Source organism: Alligator sinensis, unplaced genomic scaffold, assembly GCF_000455745.1.
Source record: "Alligator sinensis unplaced genomic scaffold, ASM45574v1 scaffold752_1, whole genome shotgun sequence".
Classification (NCBI taxonomy): Eukaryota; Metazoa; Chordata; order Crocodylia; family Alligatoridae; genus Alligator; species Alligator sinensis.
In genome coordinates, this window is record NW_005842000.1 from 2,362,036 (window position 1) to 2,380,885 (window position 18,850).

At 58.8% G+C, this 18,850-nt stretch overlaps 2 protein-coding genes across 5 annotated transcripts in view; one reads left to right on the plus strand and one right to left on the minus strand.

Annotated features, from left to right (window-relative positions):
- The window catches only part of UCKL1 (uridine-cytidine kinase 1 like 1), a 36,953-nt gene that overhangs the window by 3,053 nt on the left and 15,050 nt on the right, over positions 1-18,850 (plus strand). For 2 of the 4 annotated variants that reach the window (XR_003093574.1, XM_006021660.3), the window contains exons 1-7: positions 6,898-7,036; positions 11,724-11,917; positions 12,740-12,846; positions 13,326-13,496; positions 14,260-14,331; positions 15,569-15,758; positions 16,104-16,165. Coding sequence is in view for 3 of the 4 variants with exons in the window: in XM_006021660.3 (XP_006021722.1) it covers positions 6,969-7,036; positions 11,724-11,917; positions 12,740-12,846; positions 13,326-13,496; positions 14,260-14,331; positions 15,569-15,758; positions 16,104-16,165 (864 nt within the window). In the remaining variant the exon portion in view is untranslated. Of the gene's footprint in view, positions 1-6,897; positions 7,037-11,723; positions 11,918-12,739; positions 12,847-13,325; positions 13,497-14,259; positions 14,332-15,568; positions 15,759-16,103; positions 16,166-17,602; positions 17,620-18,850 lie in introns of those variants that run through there. The other 2 variants (XM_006021659.3, XM_025201683.1) reach the window with 2 other exon arrangements.
- Positions 8,629-18,850, minus strand: part of LOC102387924 (tripartite motif-containing protein 54-like) — a 57,172-nt gene continuing 46,950 nt past the window's right edge. The window contains 1 exon segment of the mRNA XM_025201681.1: positions 8,629-8,659. Coding sequence (XP_025057466.1) covers positions 8,644-8,659 — 16 coding nt within the window. The 3' untranslated portion in view covers positions 8,629-8,643.

Here is an 18,850-nt window from a genome sequence, read left to right on the forward strand (position 1 = left end):
CTGCTCTGCTCCTCCCCAGAGGTGGCTGCATTTTGGGGAGGGGGGTTGTGCCCAACGTGGGGGGCATGGGGGGTGCCCCAGAGCCAGCCCACCAGCTTGGGGGTGCACCCGGCATCTTCAGCCCATTGTGGCGTGTGTCATGAGCCCTGTATTGCACCTGGGGATTCTCCACTGGCCGGAGTCGGTGTGCGGGGCCCTGTCCGCGGTCTGCGAGGCCCGGCGAAGTGCGGATTCGTCCCCTGGCCTCCAAACGCTGGGTGATCCCCGCGCCCATTCGGTGTCGTGTCCCCGGCGGCTTCGCCGCTTCACGGAGGGGACGCCGTCCGTCTGCGTGGCCGGCACCGTGCGGGGTCTGCAGCGTGCCGGCTGCTCTCGGCTTGTCCTCTGGAGGGCGACCCCGGCCTCTCGGAAACTGCTGCAGCTTCACGGGGGTCCGGGTCTTGCCCCCGCGCGGGTCATCGTCCCGGCGCCCCGAGTGGGAACGGCCTCCGCGGCGACGTCTTTCAGCCGCGGAAAGTTCCTGGTCGGCCTCGCACCTCTGGGCCCCGGCACCAGGCTTTCCGGGTGCTTTGCAAGACGGCTGCAATGCCAAGTGTCCACGACGCCTGTCCCATGTCGGAGCGCATCCCTGGGCGTCGAGGCGGGTTTTATGCCGCGGTTCTCGGTGCCGGGGGGCGAGAGCCAAGCCTCCAGGCCGGGCGCTCAGGGGTGCGAGCGTTGCACCGTGCTCTGTTTGAGTCAGTGCAAAACAGACCACTTAATTCAGCATCTAAATATGGACTCGGGCAGCTGCGTTTGCAAACATCGGCCTCCGCCGTCCTGTGCGTCGGCTCCGTCGTTTGTAAAACGGGGATTAGGAACGCCTGGGGTCCAGCAGAGGAAGGGGATGAGTTACAACCCCCTCGGCTTGAACCTAGTAACAGACTCCGTGAAATAATGGACCCTGTGGCTGCCGTCGTCCGAACTGACACAAAACACGGCAGCAAAAATGGGAAAGATCAGGATTTTTTATGTGTTTCATAACACTGAAGTTTGTTTTCAGTCATCTGAAAGACGTAACGAGGGAGATCAGCAGTGTGTGTATGTGGCCTGGCTCCCCGTCGTACCAGCGCTAACACGAGCGAAGAGTAATGCCCTTGCGATTCAGCGGGTCGCAGCACCGTATCTCTGTACCGGACGTCAGCCCTGCGCTGTTTCACGGCCCCTGTCGCTGTAGGTGATCCGCCCCTGGAGCCGCACGTTCTCGACCCTGCGGTTTCCGTGAGGTTGGCCTTCCCGAGCTGGGTCAGCATGGCCTGGGTTTTGCTATACAAGGAAGTGGAGGTTGCCGGCCTCTCTTCCGCTGTGATGGATTATCTGGGGCTTTCCCGCTAGAGGATGCTGTTGGCTACCCCTTGAACTTGTCTGTGGCTGTCGCAGCTGCAGATTCAGGGCCTGATCTTACTTTAGCAGTAACTTTTTACCCCCTTGACACCTAAATCGGGTGTCTCTGGAGGGCCCAGCTTCTCTGCAAGGGAGTGGGATGATGAGGAAAGGACCCTGGCTCGCTTTGCCCCCTCGTTGGTGGTGCTCTCGGTAGAGGTTAGCACCGCCCGGGCGGGGTTTTGCAGTGCTTTCACCAGGTCGTAGCAATGCCATGCTATCTGGCAGGGGAAGGGAGGCATGTGCAGAAGGGGGTTTGCTTCACACATCCGCTGCCTCCCTCCACCTGCTACAGCAAAGGTTGTGATGAGCTGGGGCAGGCCAGAAAGGAGGCAACGGCTGCTCCCCTCTTTCCATAGATGGACAGATACTGTTGAGGGTCTGAATGGAAACCACCCGTGCTGTGAGGCCAGACCAGGGTCTGTTGGACAGGCCAGTGCTTGGTCGTGGCGTTGGTCTCAGGAGGAGGTGGAAAGCTTGCAGGATCCTTGACCTCTCTGTCCTGAGCTCATCACCCCCAGCAGTCCATTTTATGCCCAGGCTGGGCTGAGAGTCCCAGTTCTCAGTGTTATCGTGCCCTGAACCTTCCCGAGATCAAGACCAGACTGGCACATCCCTGTGCCAGTTCTCTGACCCTCCAGCAACACCCGCGGCACTGGGATAACTGAGCAGGTGATGCCCCTGTAAATAACTAGCCCCAAATCTGCAATGTGCCCTTCCCGTTTGGACAAGCGGAGTGGAGCCCAACCTTAACGAACGTATTCAGAGCAGGCATGAAACCAGTCCCCTCCAAGGCGGAGCTGGGCGCAGGACACAGATCTGACGGCTGGGCAATATGACTGGTGAGGAGAGGCCGAGGGAACTGGGCTTATTCAGTCTGCAGAAGAGAAGGCCGAGGGGGATTAAATAGCAGCCTTCACCTCCCTGCCGGGGGACTGCAAAGAGGATGGAGCTGGGCTGGTCTCAGTGGGGGCAGACGACTGAAGGAGCAATGGGCTCAAGCTGCAGCAAGGGACGTTGAGGTTGGATATTAGGAAAAACTTTCACGAGGTGGGCAGTAAAGCACCAGAACAGGTTACCAGAGCGGTGGTGCAGTCTCCATCCTTGGAGGTTTTGAAGACCCGAGTAGACAAAGCCCTGGCTGGGATGATGCAGTTGGGCCAGGCCCCGCTTTGTGCAGGGGTTGGACTGGATGTGACCTCCTGAGCTCCCTTCCGGCCCTCATTGTCTGTGACGGCCGTGCGCACACACCGAAGCTGTCTTTCTGCCCAGTCCTCTTGGGTCTCTTCCCTAGAAAATGTCCGAGGCTGGGAAAGTGGTTTCTTTAATGGCAGAGCAGAGAACTGGCATTAGACCAGGGTTACTCCGGTGGGTGTTTCTCGAGTCCTTGTGTCTCCGGGATGCAGACCAGCTGTCTGAGCAGAGCCTGGAGGCTGTGATTGCTGCTGGTGTCTCTCCCCGGCACCCCTCCGGGACCGGGGGCTTCTGTGCATAGAGGGAGACTGAGAGGGAAGGTGCAGGCTCCCCAGTGCGGGGGTAAGGCCCATCTCCAGGAGCAAGATGTGCTCTGGGGAACGTCCCTCGAGTCTGCGCATCCCTTTGGACAGCACGGGAGAGCTGCGGCTTATTCTCTGCCTTTCTCTCTGCTGTTTCTAAAGCCTGGCCAGAAAGAAAGCTCTGAGACGGAGCCTGCTGCTGCCTGATAAGTTCTCCCCGGCCATGGGAAGCGATCGGATAAGCTCAGCAGATGGGACCGTTTCCAAGGAAGGGCGGCCTCCCCTCAGTCAGCCCGGGGGATGCTGCATAAAGCCTGGCCTCTGAGTCCAATGGCCACCAGAGATCACGCGGGGGCAGATGGGGACAGGGGAGCTTGGCCAGAGACAGTGCAACCGAGAGATGATACCCTGCGTCTGAGCCCCGGCAATGTCGGGATCTAACCAGAGCAAGGTTTCCTTGAAGTGTATAACTAGCCCCTGGCAACTGCAGCACGAAGCGAATGCAGGGAGTCTCCGTGTCTCTGCCGCTCGCTATTTCCTCTCCGGCCACCCCGTGTTGTGCGCGTTTGCTTTCCCGGCCCCAGCTCCCGGAGTCTTGTGAGCACACGGGAGTATCGCCTTGCACGTTTTTTTCTAGCCCTCCTGTCCCAGGGAAGCGTCCCGGAGCGGGCGGCAAGGCCTGCAGAGAGCAGCCTCCGTCCATCCACGAGGGCTTTGTGGGTTTTTCTTGGGAGACGACTATTTTTTTTCCTTTTTTTTTTTGGCAACCATAAATAACATCTCTCCCCACCACAGCCAATCCGGCGGGTAGAGAACGAGCGATAGACCCATGTCCTGGACGTTTAAACAAAGGCAGGAAAGAGGCAGGGGGGACCGAGCGAGAGGGAACAATGCCACATTGGCGGGGACTCGTTAGGACGCTGCCTCCTCCTGCCTGTTCTCGCGAAGAAGAAAGAATAGAAGCCTTTGAGGCCAGGGTTTATTTTTAAACGCCTGAAAGGGCCTGACGCAGAAGGGGGAGTGGAAAATACGAGTCCGGCATCGACAAAGTTCCTCTGAGCTGCCTTTGAAGCCGGCGCGCCAGCCTCTAATTGCTGTGGGTGTTTGGGGGTAAGGGCTCGGGACAGCGCGCCGGGTGGGGGATGCGTCGTCGGCGTTGCCTTCACGTCTCCGTTGCAGCAGGTTGTTTTACTGCCGGGCAGTGCTCCTCTTCCTCCAGAAGTCCCCGTCTCCAGCACTGTTGCAGTGCAAGGGCTCAGCCGTCGTGGTCTGGGGTAACGCTGCCGTAGGTCCGCCCGGCTGCTGCTCCTAAATGCACATCGCCTGCCGACCCCGGAGTCCTCTGCCCCCATCTCCTGCTCGTCTTACTCCCCTGAGTAGCCCTGTTTCAAGAGGGCTTGGTCTTTCGGCTCTAGCACGCATAGTGACATAGCATCTGAATACTCCCTAGTTCGCTCCTGCGGCCGTACGGCTGAAGGCAAGTGAAATTTCAGGGGCACCCAAACCCCTTGGGCCTGCATGTAGGATGCCTGCCAAAAGATTTGGAAGTCACTGAAGCCCCAGGCTGGGAAGTTTAGGGTGGAGGATGCTTGCCGGTAGTCAGGCCACGTGTGGTTCTTGAGCAGTTGAAGGAATTTGGACCTGGCACACGAAACATTTTCCTTAAAAATAAAAAAAATACAATAAAAAACCGGGAGGCGGGTGGGCTTGGCTTTCAGAGCCTGCATCTCAGGAGGGATCGTGGCTGCTCCCGGCCCAGTGTCTCAGGACAGGACGCCGGCACGGAGGAGCCCTTTGCTGTCCCTCCTGCATCCCATCAGCGTGGCACATCTGTTGCTCCCATTTGCTATCCTAGACCCCAGGGCCCCAGTCAGGATCTGAGTGTCCGCTGTGCTAGGCACTGTACAGCACCGCAGCGCTCTTTCCTCTGCAGCACAGGGCACGGTTCACGTCCTAGGTGCGTCGGGGGCAAACCCCACCTGCCTGCACTCTGGTCTCCCCAGATCTCTTCTCACGGCCCGGCGCAGGGTCATTGTTATCTGCTGTGGTGCATGGAGATGGTCTGGAAACCAGCTGTCCGAGGGCTCACCCAGGAACACGGGACAGGCTCCAGTGGCTCTGGTGCCGTGTATCTCTGCCCGGGTACCTACAGGAAATGTCCTGGGCACATCCCGTCGTTGCACTTAGGGCTGCTTCAAGGGGTCCGGGCACCTTTTTTTGTCCTGCCCAGCTGTCTCAAGCTGCTGCTCTCCGCTCTCTTCCCGGGTCCCAGGAGTTGCACTTGGCAAAGGTCTGAGGTTCCCCCGCTTCAAACTCCAGCAGCGTCAAGCAGACCCTGGAGCTGGATGGAAAGAGCAGCTCCCTCTAGGGCGGTCGCGGGGGCTTGGTCCCATCGGGTCAAGGCTGAAGTGCTCGGTGGAGCCTGGCACTGATTGATTGGGCTTGTGTGGCAGCTGGGAAGCTCCTTGCAGGTTTGTTGCATGGGTCGTGCCTATCGCCCGGGGATGGGTGAAGCGCGCCCGCCGTTCCCTGATCTGTGCAGGTGTCAGCCAGGCTTGCTCTCTCCTCTCGTCATTCAAACCCGGCCCCTTTTGCTTGGCTGAGGGACCCGTCACCAGTATTTCTGGGGGGCATCGCACAGACAGCGGCTGGTGTGGGACGATGTGAGCGCCCGGGTGTTGGCGCCCGGCTGTTTGATCTTACAGGTGCTCTGTGCTGTACACAGACCCCTCTGCCTCCCGAGTACCTTTGCCCTGCCAGGCTTGCTGTGCCAGTGCATCCGTGATGCTACCCACGCAGCGCCTTGCCCTCTCTCAACCCTTTCCCCCTTGCTCTGTGCATTTGCTTTGCAAATTCCCTGGCTGCTCATCACAAGCAGCCTGGGGCATTGGCACGGGGGCTCTTCCTGCAGCTGCCAAGCTCCTGCCCCATCCCCTGCGGGCACCTCCTCCCTTTGTGGGGAGAAGCGGCTGGAAAGCGCAGCAGCAGGAGGGAGCGCAATGCGGTGCCTGGCACCCGAAGGGCTGAGAGTGCAGAATGCAGGGGCCTTCTGCGCTGGGCGCGTTATTCTTAGGTGCCTGCTTGCCTGTGATGGGGGTGTTGGGTTTCAGGGACTTGTTTATGCCAGAGCCGGAGGAGGCTGGGGGCTGCCACGCTGCCCTCCAGGGAGCCCTGCAGCGAAGGGCGCACAGGGAATGGGAGTGGGTAGATGGCTGCAGCGCTGGGCGCAAGCCAGGAGAAGAGCCCCGCATCCCCTGCGCCCCCTCTCCGGGTCCCGGAAGGAGCAGCAATGCCTTCGGCACCTGGCTGCTTAGCACGGGGCCGCTCCCTTCCATCCCCGCAGGTCCCGTTCGGAGCCACGCTCCCCCGACGGAGGATGCATCACATGAGATCCTCGCGGGACACGGACCTGCTCGGTGACTGCACTTTTTCCACCCCGTGTGACTGCATTTCCCCTTCCCAACCCCTTTTTCCCAGCTTACCCCACCGTCCCGGCTCTACACCCCTCTGACCAAGCACATGGAGTGGCTCAGGCCGGGGGGTCATCCCATCACTTACCCAGGCCGCGGGGCTGTCCCCTGTGCTGCCCCCAGCAAGCCGGGCTCTGACTGTCAGAAGCAGGTGAGGGCCCCGGGCATGTTTGTCTTTGCAGCGGCGGGAAGAGGTGTCGCCACCGCTTGCAAAGTCAGTGCTATTAATATCAGGTAATGAGCATAATCTCTGGGTTCGGTTATCCTCTTATGCCTGTCGGCTGCTCCGGGACACCGCCGCGCACCTCCCGTTTGCTCTTTCACTCCTCGCTCAGTTCTCAGCCCTGCACTCGCACGCCAGGTCCCAGCAGCCAGCCATGCCGCACGCCCCCCTCCAGCCTCCCTGCCCGTAGGGACCGGCCCTCCGCATGGCCCGGGTTGACCCGGTCCCTTCGCTCGCGTGGCAGCCCTGCTGCAATGTTAGTGCCTCGCAGGCAGGGATGAGACGGCGACCTGCAGACTGCGCCGCACCTGAAACTCCTGCACCCGGGACCGCCTGGTTCTTCTGAGGCAGAGCGAGATGAGCAGCCCCCCGACGTACGCGGGGGTCCGGATATCAGGCTGCTGGGCCCTGGGGGCTGAAGGCAGGTGAGTGTCCTCCGTTGCACGCTTGCATTTGTTTTCCCTTCCTGTTGCCTTGCAAATGAGTCTTCGGCTGTGTCGGAGCCAGAAGCACCGGGGCTGTTCATCCCGGCTGGTACTCGGGAGGCAGCTGGAGAAAGATCGGCCTCCCCCAGGACGCGGGGTGAACACAGCTCCAGTGTCCCTGCTCTCAGCTGGCGTCCCGAAGCTTAGGGCAGCGTGTTGCAAATGGAGATCAGGCCCTGGGGTGGGGGGATCTGGTCATTAATTCACTGGCCTTGCATCCAGGTGCAGGGGGTTTACCTCTCTTGGCTGCTTGGGGAGCAGGGGAACATTGCTGCATGACTTCTGACAGTCTGACCTCCTGGGGGTTGTCCTCGCTGACTTCCACCCGCCGCTCATCTCCTGGCCGGGGGGTGCTCTGTGCAGGGACCGCCTGCATCGCAGGTTGGCTCCCTGATGGTGGGTAAATGCAAGCAATGAAGAAAAAGCTCCTGTCACATGTGCCCACGACTCGCCGTGCCAGGCAGCCTGGAGCTCCCAGACCAGGATGCAACAGGATGCTTGTCTTCGGGCCCGTTAACGTTTCCCCTCTGGAGCCCTTGGATAAGGTGGCAGGGCTGTCAGGAAGGGCAGAGTTTAGCCTGGCCGCTTGCATGGAGGAAGCGATGTGCTGAAGACAGGGTGGCATCCCAGCTCCAAAGGCAAAGCCCCCACTGAGTCCAGTGAAACCACGATTACTCCCCCAGTATAACGTTTTCCCTGGGCTCTCAGCAAGACTCGGGCTTCTCGGTCACACACGTGCATTTGGAGGTCTTACCTGCAGCAGCACGTCACCACGGGGAAGGACCCCCGTGCAGCCCCCATAAGGGGCACCAACGCTGGGCTGTCGCAGCACGATTGAAACAACGGGCTCCTCCGGGTGCCTCGGCCAGGAGCTGCAGCTTGGCTCTGGGAAGGGCTATGCACTGCTGGCCTGCGGCGCTGGGACAGCAACTGAGAGCCCAAGTGCAGACCATTGGGTTTTGAACTTGCAGGATGCTCTCGTGCTCCCCGTGGGTCCCTGACACCCTTCCCAAAGCCCCCAGAGCCAGGCGAGGGGGCTGTCCTGCAGCCCCTTCTCCTCGGACATGTCCTCTCCGACGCCAGGGGAGCAGCACTCCTCTCACAAGCAACTTTCTGCACCAGATCCAGTCTCTCCAGAAACTCGCCTCCCAATTTCCCCTCCTAATAATACAAAATATGAGTCGCCTCCTTTTTTTTTATATAAGCACCTGTTGATGCAGGCACAGTCATCAGCACAGAGCTGAATGCGGCCCCTGGCGTGCAGAGTAAAGTCGTGTGCGTTCAACTTTGCCGCTGTCTCCCTTGGCTTATGTTGGTGGTGTCTAGAGGGGCATAGATTCATAGACAGGTCCCAGCTGAGACGCTGGCCCCATAGGTTGCAGGCTTTTGGGGTAAGGACCCTCTTTTTTGTTCTGCTACCTGAGCACTTCTTAGCCCAGTGGAGTCCAGCTCCAGGATAGGGGTCCCTGGGTGCTTCTCCAAGGCAATCAAATCATCGTGTTATCATTGCAGGGCAAGTCGGCAGGGTTGTATCGCAGTGCAGTCCCTCATTGACCTACTGACCTGGAAAAGACAATGGAGCCAACAAAAGACATGATCTAGGAGCCGTCAGGGCCTGGCCAGGGCTGTGGGGCAGCAGGAGAGCGCTGGGGCACTCCCAGCAAACCACAGGATCATAGAAAACGAAGGGTGAAGGGAGCTCCGGAGGTCACGTCTCGTTCAAAACCCTACTCCAAGCAGGACCAGCCCCAACTAGACCATCTCAGCCAAGTCTTTGTCAAGCTGGGCCTTAAAAGCTTCCAGAGATGGAGATTTCACTGGCAAATGTGGCGATAAATGATCTGAGCAGCCTTAAATGATCTTTGCCAGCCCCAAAACCCACTCTGAGCAGCGTGCATCCGAGTAAGCAACTCCTGTGGAAATCCCCCCCTGAGGCATGGATGGCAGCAGTCGCGCTGCGCTGCAGAAGTATCTGGGTAGGGAAATAAATGGCAAGCCAAGGGGAGGCAGATGGGAACCAAGGCTGGCAGTCCCAGGGGATCCCTCGAGGTGATGGAGAAAGAGAGAATAGCGAGGTCTAAACTTGCAGGGGTGGCCACTAATTGTGGCTACAATCTAATTGACCCCGGGGCAGATTTTTCGGAGTAGCTCACTCCACCCAAACTCCAGGGGAAGCCACTTCTGAAAGCTGGGGCCACCCATAGGTTTAAAAAGCCAGAGACTGAGGCCTGGCTGCCCCCTCTGCCACAGACCCCCAGTGTGACCTCGGGCAAGTCACTTGATGCCGTTCTGCAGCGTCCGTGCAGGTAGGTCCACGGAGGTTTTTAAATCCCAGCTTGACAAAGCCTTGGATGGGGTGATCTAGTTGGGGCTGGTCCTGTTTGGAGCTGGAGCTTGGACTAGACGTGACGTCCTGAGCTCCCTTCAATCCTCATTTTCTATGATTCTCTGGGTAGCAAGATCCCGGCACTCAGGCTGGCCTGGGTCCTCATCCTGGGTAGTAGTCGTGCTTTGGGATGGGGCTGCACTGGACACGTGTGACAGCCCTCCCCTGACGTGCTGGCCGGCTCCATCCCCGAGCTGGAGACGCCTGCTCGCAAGCGGGATCACTGATGTGCATCGGGAACTCGCAAGCGAGAAGGGCTTCGTGTCGCCGACCTCCTGCCCCTGCCTTTGCTAAAGCTCCCCGGGCGCAGCAGCCCCGTTCCCCAGGGGCTGGAGCTGGGAATGCAGATGAAACGAGCCATTTATTTCCTGGTAAATAAGAACAGCGTCTGTCATCTCGGCTCCCATCGAGCGACCGTGACTTTGTTTACGCACCCGCCGCCGCCTCTGATGTCAGCCCCGCCGTGGGGATCGTGCGCGCTGGTTAATTGATGCTGTTGAGCCGCAGGAGGGAGAGCAGAGCAAAATACCCGAGCTGTTCGTTCTTGCTTTTTCCACCGTCTCTGGGCTGGAAGGAGCTCGCTTGCTGCTGCTCGCGCAGAGAGAAAGTCCAGAGACCTTTCCGTGATCAGGTTTTATTAGTTTGTGGCTGTGTCCAGAGCCCCTGTTGTACACGGGCAGCCCCCAGGACTCGGATCCTGCAAGAAGAGGTGTGTGACGAGACCCCCGCACCTGCCAGGAGCTCCGTAGGACGGGGCTCAGGGGCTGGGCACAGTGCTTGCTTGGGGGGGAAGCAGATGGCACAGGCAAGGTAGGACTGCAAACCCTGCCTGTGGGTGTGAGGGTACGTCCCAGGGCTAGGCCTGCCCATGCTAGCTACCGTGGCATGGTGTACGCCCCAGGCTAACGCACTGTGCTCAGCGCGGCTAACTCCCTCGGACAGAGTTGCACAGACATTGCAGAACTGCATCAAGTGACTTGGCCGAGGTCACCCTGGGGGTCTGTGGCGGAGGGGGCAGCCAGGCCTCCGTTTCTGGTTTTTCAAAGACAGGCCAGGGGAGGGGAAAGCCCAATGCAGTTAGTGGCAGGGAAGGCTTATGAGCCAACAGGGCCCTTCGGCTCTCCAGAGGACTTGGCAAGGGCCCCATGGCATGAGTCTGGGCGGATGAGCGGGCCCTTCAACCTGCCCTGGCCGTGTGTTGGGGTCAGGGGTGGAGGTGGTGGATGTCAGGCTGTGCAGATGATCTCTCTAATCCCTTGGCCAGGCGCCTGCCACGGCTGCAGCTGTGCTGCTCCAGCAGGATTCGATAGGGCAGGGGGGTCGTGTGGGGGGAGCGATGCAGAGCATGGGATCCCCCCTAGTCCTCTGCTCGGAGGATGGTTCGGGGAGGGCAGACGCTCTCTTGGTACGGCCAGCCCAGCTGCAGACTCACCAGGGCAATGAGGACAGGGCTCGGCTTTCCCGCACCCCATCTCCCTTCATGCCCAGGACACCTCTGCCAAGGGGGTGTGCTGAGCCTGGCTCCCCGCCTGGCCTGGCACCGTCGTTCTCCCCTTAGGTGCCTTTAAGAGGCGTAACGATCCCACTCACACCTGCAGCAAAGAGCGAGCAGGAGCAGGGAGCCCGAGCAAACAGGATCTGATATAAATAATCTCTTCTGTCCCCGCTTTCGGCCAGCGGCAGCTTATCTCCTGGCCCCGGGCCATCGAACGCCTCCCGGGCCTCTGCTCTGTGCCGCCAAGCACGAAAGGGCTCTGGAAGGTGGCTCGTCCCCTGCTGTCCCTGCCTCCCTGCCCTGGGCTGCAGCATCGGGTCACGTGGGCAAGAGGTGCTTAGTGGCATGGTGCTGGCTGCTCCAGGCCAGGGCAGTCCTCCAGGTACCAGAGCAGCTGGAAAGGCGCTGGCTGCCTGGTTTTCAGAAAACAGCCCATTGCTCTGTGTCCTGGGACTGGCATGGAGGCTCCCCTTCCTGCCTCCCCAGGGACCCCCGTGCTGGGGTGTGCGAGCGGGCTTCCACTGATATGGCCAGGACCCATTGCAGACGGCCCTCGGCATCGTGCTGAGGTTGGGCAGGGGGTGCTCCTTGTTCCCAGCTCAGCGGCGTTCAGTCTGTCGTTAACCCGAGGGCCCGTTTCCAATTCCGGCTGCACCCGACAGCTCTCGGGGCCAGGCTGTCAGGTGAGGAGTGCCCGGGACGCCTCCGTTCCAGGTGACCAGGTGTCTCCATCTCTCCCCTCCTAGCCACAGCAGCGCAGAATCCCTGGACAGACTCTACCCCCCGGTAGCGCCCACGCGGCCGCCCCGGAAACGGACCACCAGCCAGTGCAAGTCCGAGCCCCCGCTGCTACGAACCAGCAAAAGGACCATCTACACGGCCGGACGGCCGCCGTGGTACAACGAGCACGGGGCGCAGTCCAAAGAGGCCTTTGTCATAGGTAAGCACGTGTCTGGGGCACCTCTGCAGCTGGGGGCCGCGTGCGTGGACCACCAGCTCGTGGCTGGGACAGGGACCGCAACGTACCTTGGCAGACAGCCCTTTGCAAGCTCGCATCTGTTGGAGCTGGCTCTTTTCCCAGCGCGCTGCACTGCCCCGCCAGGGACAGCCTGCACCCACGTGTGTTGCCCAGTTTCCCTTGGCCAGCCCGCAGGGTGGAACGGGTGCTCCTTCGGGTCCTCTTCCTCTGATGCAGGGCCACGGGATGGGGGGCAGGTCTGCAGCTCCACAGGTTGGCAGGGCCGTGGTGACCCCGAGATGTAGGTAGAGTGGGGTGGGCTTGATGCATCGAGCCCGTCCGCTGTTATCTGATTTTCCCTATAACAACACCTGCAGACTCAGGCCAAGTCAGGGGTGTACACGCACCTAGCGAGGGACTCTCCCTGCTCCAGCGGGCTCCCCCTCCGAATAGAGCCGGGATTGGGGCTGCCTCTCTGAATCCCATCTGGAGATAGCAATGGTCTCCTGTTGGCACACAGGTGCTTGAATGGGCTTGTCCTGCATTTCCAAAGCTGCGCAGGCTGGTTCAAACGTCAGCTGCCCTCCAAAGGGAGGACGGGCAGGATAGGCCTCGCCATTCCCACTCGGTCAGTGCCGTGTCTCTCATTCGCGCTGCTAGCATCTGCCAGCTGCATCCAGTAGATTTTCCCAGGTTTCCTCCTAGCACAGCCAAGGGCAGCCAGATCTGCTGGCAGTAGCTGGAACAGGCAGGGCAGGGCGCAGGTCTTGGTTTTACCTGGCCCTGTCTCTCCCCCTCTGCCAGGTCTGGGCGGGGGCAGCGCCTCCGGAAAGACCACGGTGGCCAGGATGATCATCGAAGCCCTGGACGTCCCGTGGGTGGTGCTGCTCTCCATGGACTCCTTTTACAAGGTGAGGCTGCTAGCTGCTCTGCACCCCGGGCACAGCCCGTCCCCATTCACCGCCGTAGGAAAGGCTGATGCCCTGGGTAGAGGACCAGAGGGCACACGGGTACGGGACCTGCGCTAGGACGGTCTACACTGCAGTCGAGGGTGTAGCTGCAGCTTGTACAGACGCACACGAGCTGGCTTGAAACAGCATAGCTCAGGTCTGAGTTGCAGGGGCACCGATTTCAGCACCTCCTGGGCCCCCAGGTATGTCATCAGGTGGCTGCAGCCCGTGCTGTGGGTGCCTGAGCCAGCACCGTGCAAGGTGTCCCATGAACTGAGAGCAGAGGAGGTGGCCCCGTGGATCTCTGGCTTGGTGGTCTGGCCAGCGCTGGTCTTGGGTGCAGGTGTTCACATGGGCAGGGCTTGGCAATATCCTTGCCCCGCTCCCAGCTGCTCTCTCGGCGTGGCCGTGACCTTGGCGGGGTCTGTTGTCTCCGGCAGGTGCTCACCAAGCAGCAGCAGGAGCAGGCGGCCCACAACGACTTCAACTTCGACCACCCCGATGCCTTTGACTTTGACTTGATCATTGCCACCCTAAAGAAGCTCAAGCAGGGCAAGAGCGTGAAGATCCCCATCTACGACTTCACCACCCACAGCCGGAAGAAGGAATGGGTGAGGAGGGGCCACGGGGCTGTGGGGGCACACGGCTGGGAGATGGCAACTGGCTTGTGTCTTTAAAATCAAAGCCCTGTCCTCTCAAATGCTGTCGATGGAAACCCCGAGAGGTGCCGGGAAGCACTGCTGCAAGGGGAATGCCACCGTGCATGGAGAAGCTCTGAGTGCTTCTCGGTGCATACCGGGGAGTGGGCGACGGCACCATCTCGTGTCTGACACGGGAAAAGGGACATCCTTCGCCACATTCAAGCAGAAGGCAGGGTAAATTTGCACCTTGTAGACCAACCAAACTGAATGTGTATGTAGCACAAGCTCTCATATGGAAAGTGCCCTGCAAGGGAAGTTCTCCAGCAGCTGCAGCGATAAAGCCAGGGGTTTTGGAGCTGGTGGAGAGGGATTCCCAGGGGCAGGCGTGCATGGTGCAAGCTCCAGCACTGACCCCCACATGCAACCCCGTCTCTAAAAATGTTCCTGTGCCCCGGGCAGCCCCATGTGTCTGAGGAGTCCTCAGCCTAGGGGATGTATCTTTTAAGGGCTGGACCCAAGGGCAGAGCTCACAGGAGCCAAGACCGACGGCATAGGGGGCACAAGAGACCGTCAGCAGCCTCCCTTGTGCCCACTCACTGTTCCCTGGCACCGTGGACGATGCCACTTCTTCCTCTGCCTTTATCAGCTCTTTCTCACATGCAGTATTTTTTTCCCTTTCTATTCTCTTTCCCACCCACTTTTCTCTAACCAGTTTCCCTCTTTTCCACCCCAGAAAACCCTCTATGGTGCCAACGTGATTATCTTTGAAGGCATCATGGCATTCGCGGACAAGGAGCTGCTGAAGGTGAGGGAGGGATCAGATGCAGGACCTCGGGCGTCCTGCTGCTGGGACCCACGTCCTTCTCTGTGGGGGAGCATAGGCAAGCTCAGCTTAAGCACCTCCCCGTGCGCACGGCCCAGAGGAAGGAAGGGAGGGTCAGATCTTGCCCCTGATGTCCTCTGCGGCATCAGATAGGGTTTCTTGCAGTGAGTCTATTCTTGATGCTAGCAGTATTTTGCTGTCTGGCTTAAATAAACGTAATCTGCCAAAGCCAACTTGAAGGGCATTGGAAAAACCTGGGGTGGAAGCACCAGCCCTTCTGCAGAGACTTGGGGAGCTGGTCCTGAGTGGAAATGAGTTTAAGGGGCATGATGCAGCTGCCCATAAGTGCTACACACAGTAGCACACACGAGGTGCTGCGCTGTGGACGTTTTGGTGAGGACGAGCATGTCCAGCCCCTGCAGGCTCTTCTGCCTCTTACCAATGCCATACGTCCCTGTATTTTTTGAGCCTGGACACCATAAATGAACAATGTAACGTGAGAGCAAGAGCCGCACGCAGCCCCAAAGGCCTCAGCCACACTTAATCCCAAACTTTCCCTGTCTTGCCAAGCATGCGCTCGTGTCCTGCTCGTGTGGAGCAAGGATGACCTCCAGTGGTCAGCTGGGCACATCTCAGGAGCGGAGGGAGATCTGGTTGGCTTGTCCTCAGAGGATTAAAACCGCTGAGGGCAACTTGCTGGGTTTGGCCAGTTTCCACATTAATGCACCAGCTCTTGCCAGTTTGATGCTAGTGCAAGCGAACGTGTCTGCGTCCTGGTCACCGGCCACTCTCGTCCGCCCTCGCCTCTGAAATTTTAGCCCAGGAAAGACCAACTAGTGGGATCTGCTGGTAAAAGGGAGTTTGGGAGAGGACTGGATCTCTGTAGGCATCAAATAACCAGGTGAATTCCTTCTGCTGAGATGCAGGGAGTGAATTGCCAAGCAAGCTGGAGGCTTAGTGCAGCCTGCCGTCAGCTCCAGGGCCAGCGAACTCCACTGGCTCATGCTGGGCTTTGCCAGGAGTTGTCCTGTCCTGGTTTGCCTGACCCCGGGGAGCCACGGTGCCTGAACTCACCCAGTCACTCCAACCGCGTCCTGTTCATAACGAGAGCAGCCTCCGCTCCATTGAGCGGCAGCTGCTTTGGAAGCAGGTCCTCCATAGCACCCCATGGGGTGAGGAAACGCTCAGTGCTCAGGGTGCTGGGCCCCTCTCATTCCAGCTCCTGGACCTGAAGATCTTCGTCGACACGGACTCGGACATCCGCCTGGTACGGCGCCTGCGCAGGGACATCAGCGAGCGCGGCCGGGACATCGAGGGCGTCATCAAGCAGTACAACAAGTTCGTCAAGCCAGCCTTCGACCAGTACATCCAGCCCACCCTGCGGCTGGCTGACATCGTCGTGCCCAGAGGTACCCGCCCACCATCGCTGTGCTCTTGGGGTGTGATCTCAGCCCCAGCCCTTTCCCCCACTACCACCTCTGCCCCAGCTGGCAGAGTTGCATTCCTGGGAGCTGAGAGTCCTGTGCCCCCAGGTCTGTCTGCGGGCAGGTAACAGGGCAGGGGCTGGGTGGATGGGGCTGCCCTGGTGCTACCTTTGCTTTGTGACCTGCCATTCAGTGTCTCCCGCCGGGTCCTGGCACCCACGTCTCCCTGAGTGTCAGCCGTGGGGGACGTGGCAGAGAAGGGACTCTGAGACCTTGGCCAGCCCCATCCCTCGGCTTCATCCCGGGTCTCTCATTCTCGATGCGCTGCAGGTAGTGGGAACACGGTGGCCATCGACCTGATCGTGCAGCACGTCCACAGCCAGCTGGAGGAGGTGAGGGCTGCGTCGGGAGGCGCCGGCTGGGCTCTGGTGCCAGGAGCCAGCAGCACGAGTGCTGAACTCCCGGTGGCGCTGGGCAGGGCACAGGCAGGCAGGGATGTGCTCTCTGCTGCGCTGCTCCATGTGTGCGAGCAATGAGGAGAAGGATGCAGGGTTCCTGACTCCTAACTTGCTCTTGTCGTAGTCTTTCTCCCCCATATCCATGCCCTGACCATTGCCCCTTGGGCAGTGCAGGGCACATACCCACAGGCCCCTGCTGCCCACCCAGCCCTGCCTCTGCCTCTGGCATGCAGCAAGCCCTGTTCCAAGGGCAGCAGCCTTTCCTCTGGCCTCAGAGACTGCAGCAGGGTAGGGTGGAGGTGAGCTACACCCCAGCAGCCAGCCCCTGCCCCCACATCCATCAATACCACCAACATCCTAGTCCATTTGCCAGCCCCTAAGGAGCTAAATGCAGCTCAGAGGGCAGGACTGCTCCAGGGCATCACGCCTGAGGAGGCACCGTGGCTCGGCACAGGCCTGCTCAGCCCTCTATAGCTTCAGTGAGTCTGTAGCCTCCCCACTGGGCTGTCCTGGCTCTGGGCAGTGAGTTCAGCCCAGGGGAACGGTGGATGCGCCCTGCCTGCTGTGGTTCTCGGCTTCTCTCGCTGATCTTGCCACTGCCGTGCCGGGCTTCCCAATGCATGAGTTAACCTGCAAAACCTAAAAGCTCGCCAGCTACTAACCTGCAGGCAGGGGCCCTCGTGCCTTCGGATTTCAGTGTTGGAAGCCATGTGCCATTCAACATGCCTGTCACGTGCAAGAAAGGCAAATGCACTTGGAAATGGAGCTGGTCACTCCTCTTGGCCTTTGGATGTGCACAATGGCCATCATGCCACCCATAAATCCCGTGCCTTTAGCTGCGTGCAGTAGACCACATGATAACAGAGACTGCTCTGTTATTAGCACGTATTCAAAGCACGCACCTCCAAAAGTTTCCCCTTGCCCTCGAGTTCAGAGGCGCGGCCTTCTGCCTTCCTGCAAACAGCCATTTATCAGGCTGAGATATGGGCAGGGGGCAATTTCCCATGGAAGCATGAGACCCTGCTGTAATATCAGAAGACTAATTTGTATGTAAAGCGAGCCAGGCCACATCTTGGCAGCCTCTGGTCCCTGTCCATGCAGGTGGAAGGGCTTCTGCTTCTTCCAGCATTGGCGCTCGAAAAAGCAAAGCTCCCACTACACATCATAGCCAGGGAGAAGTGCAGGTGCTTCCCTGAGGAAATCCAGAAGGGTTGGGCCCAGAGGCTTTTTTTTTTTTTTAGTTTGGTGGGAGGGGAAAAAAACGAATGTGAATGCAGGATATTATTCCTTTTTCCCTTTTTTGTCTTTAAATGTCCCTGGTGTTGGCAATGCTTAATACCGGTTGCGTTGTCTTGCGTGTTGCTGCTGCAGCGTGAACTCAGTGTCAGGTAAGAGTTCTTCTAACACCGTCCTGTCTCTGCAACCCAAGGCGTTTCCAATGCCACACGCTGCTTGACCCGCACTGTCCGTGACCCGCAGTTCGAATCCAGTAGCTTCCCCGAGGCGAGATGCCACTTGGCTGGTAAATCTTGCTCTTTACCCCCAGCTCCAGCCAGGAGGGGGGTATTTTAACCGTGGGCATGTCCAGGTTACAGTGCCAGGGGTCACATGTGATGTGGCCACAGACCCTTAGAGTGGGAGCAGAGTTGCAAGGCAGGGATTTGCAAAGTGTGTGAAGCTTGTGAATGGGGGTGGGTTTCCACCTGAATTTAATTGTATTTCTTCGTCGCTGTGGTGAAAGGTATCTTAAGGCCACCTTCATCTAAGCAGGCACTTGTAAACCCAGGCCACAAAGCATTTAAGCTGACCCATCACCATGCTTTAAACCTAGTTCCCGGAAGACACCCAGCATAGGGCACCCCACTTAGCCACAGGTATAACATCACCACAATTGGAGCATACGTGTTTCTACATAGGGAAATCCATGCTTTCCTCCAGCGGTCTGCATGGGAAGGCAGGTGATGCAGCAATTACTTTGGGAAAGCCTTGCTCCAAAGGGGTTTGCAGTTACTAAATAGCCACAGGTGTTTGTAACAGGAAGCCTTGAGCGATGCTCTCGGCATCTCGCTTCCAGCCAGCTAAGATATCAAATCTTTTTTTCTAGGAAGCAAAGGGTTTTGTAGCTGCGAATGCGTTCCCATTTTAGATGTTGTCTGTGTCTAATGAGACACTGAAGGCTCCTAAAATTTGCGTTTGGCATAAAAAAGAAAAGGCTTTAAAAAAACAAACAGACAAAAGCTTAAGGTACTTAGGAAAGCTGCCATGATTTTCTTTTCTTTTTTTTTTTCCTGAAGACAGTTAAGTTCAGGCAGCGAGCTGGATCTCTTCGGTTCCCACCATCTTAGCATGTGAAATGTTGTGCGGCTGGGTAACACTGTGCATTTTGCACTTGGAGGAAGAGTCAGGTTTGAACACGGTTAAAAGGGACAGGCGTAGACACCGGCCTGTCTGCTCAAAAATCTGAGGTTGAAAATTTGGCATAGCCTGGGGCTTTTCAAGCTGCTGATGTCCTTCAATCCGAAGCAGCCCCCAGTAGACTTCACCTTGTCTTTCCCGTTCCTTGAAAATCAACAGTTGAGTGGCATAGCGGTGACCCAGTGCTAATTTTCTTTCGATAAG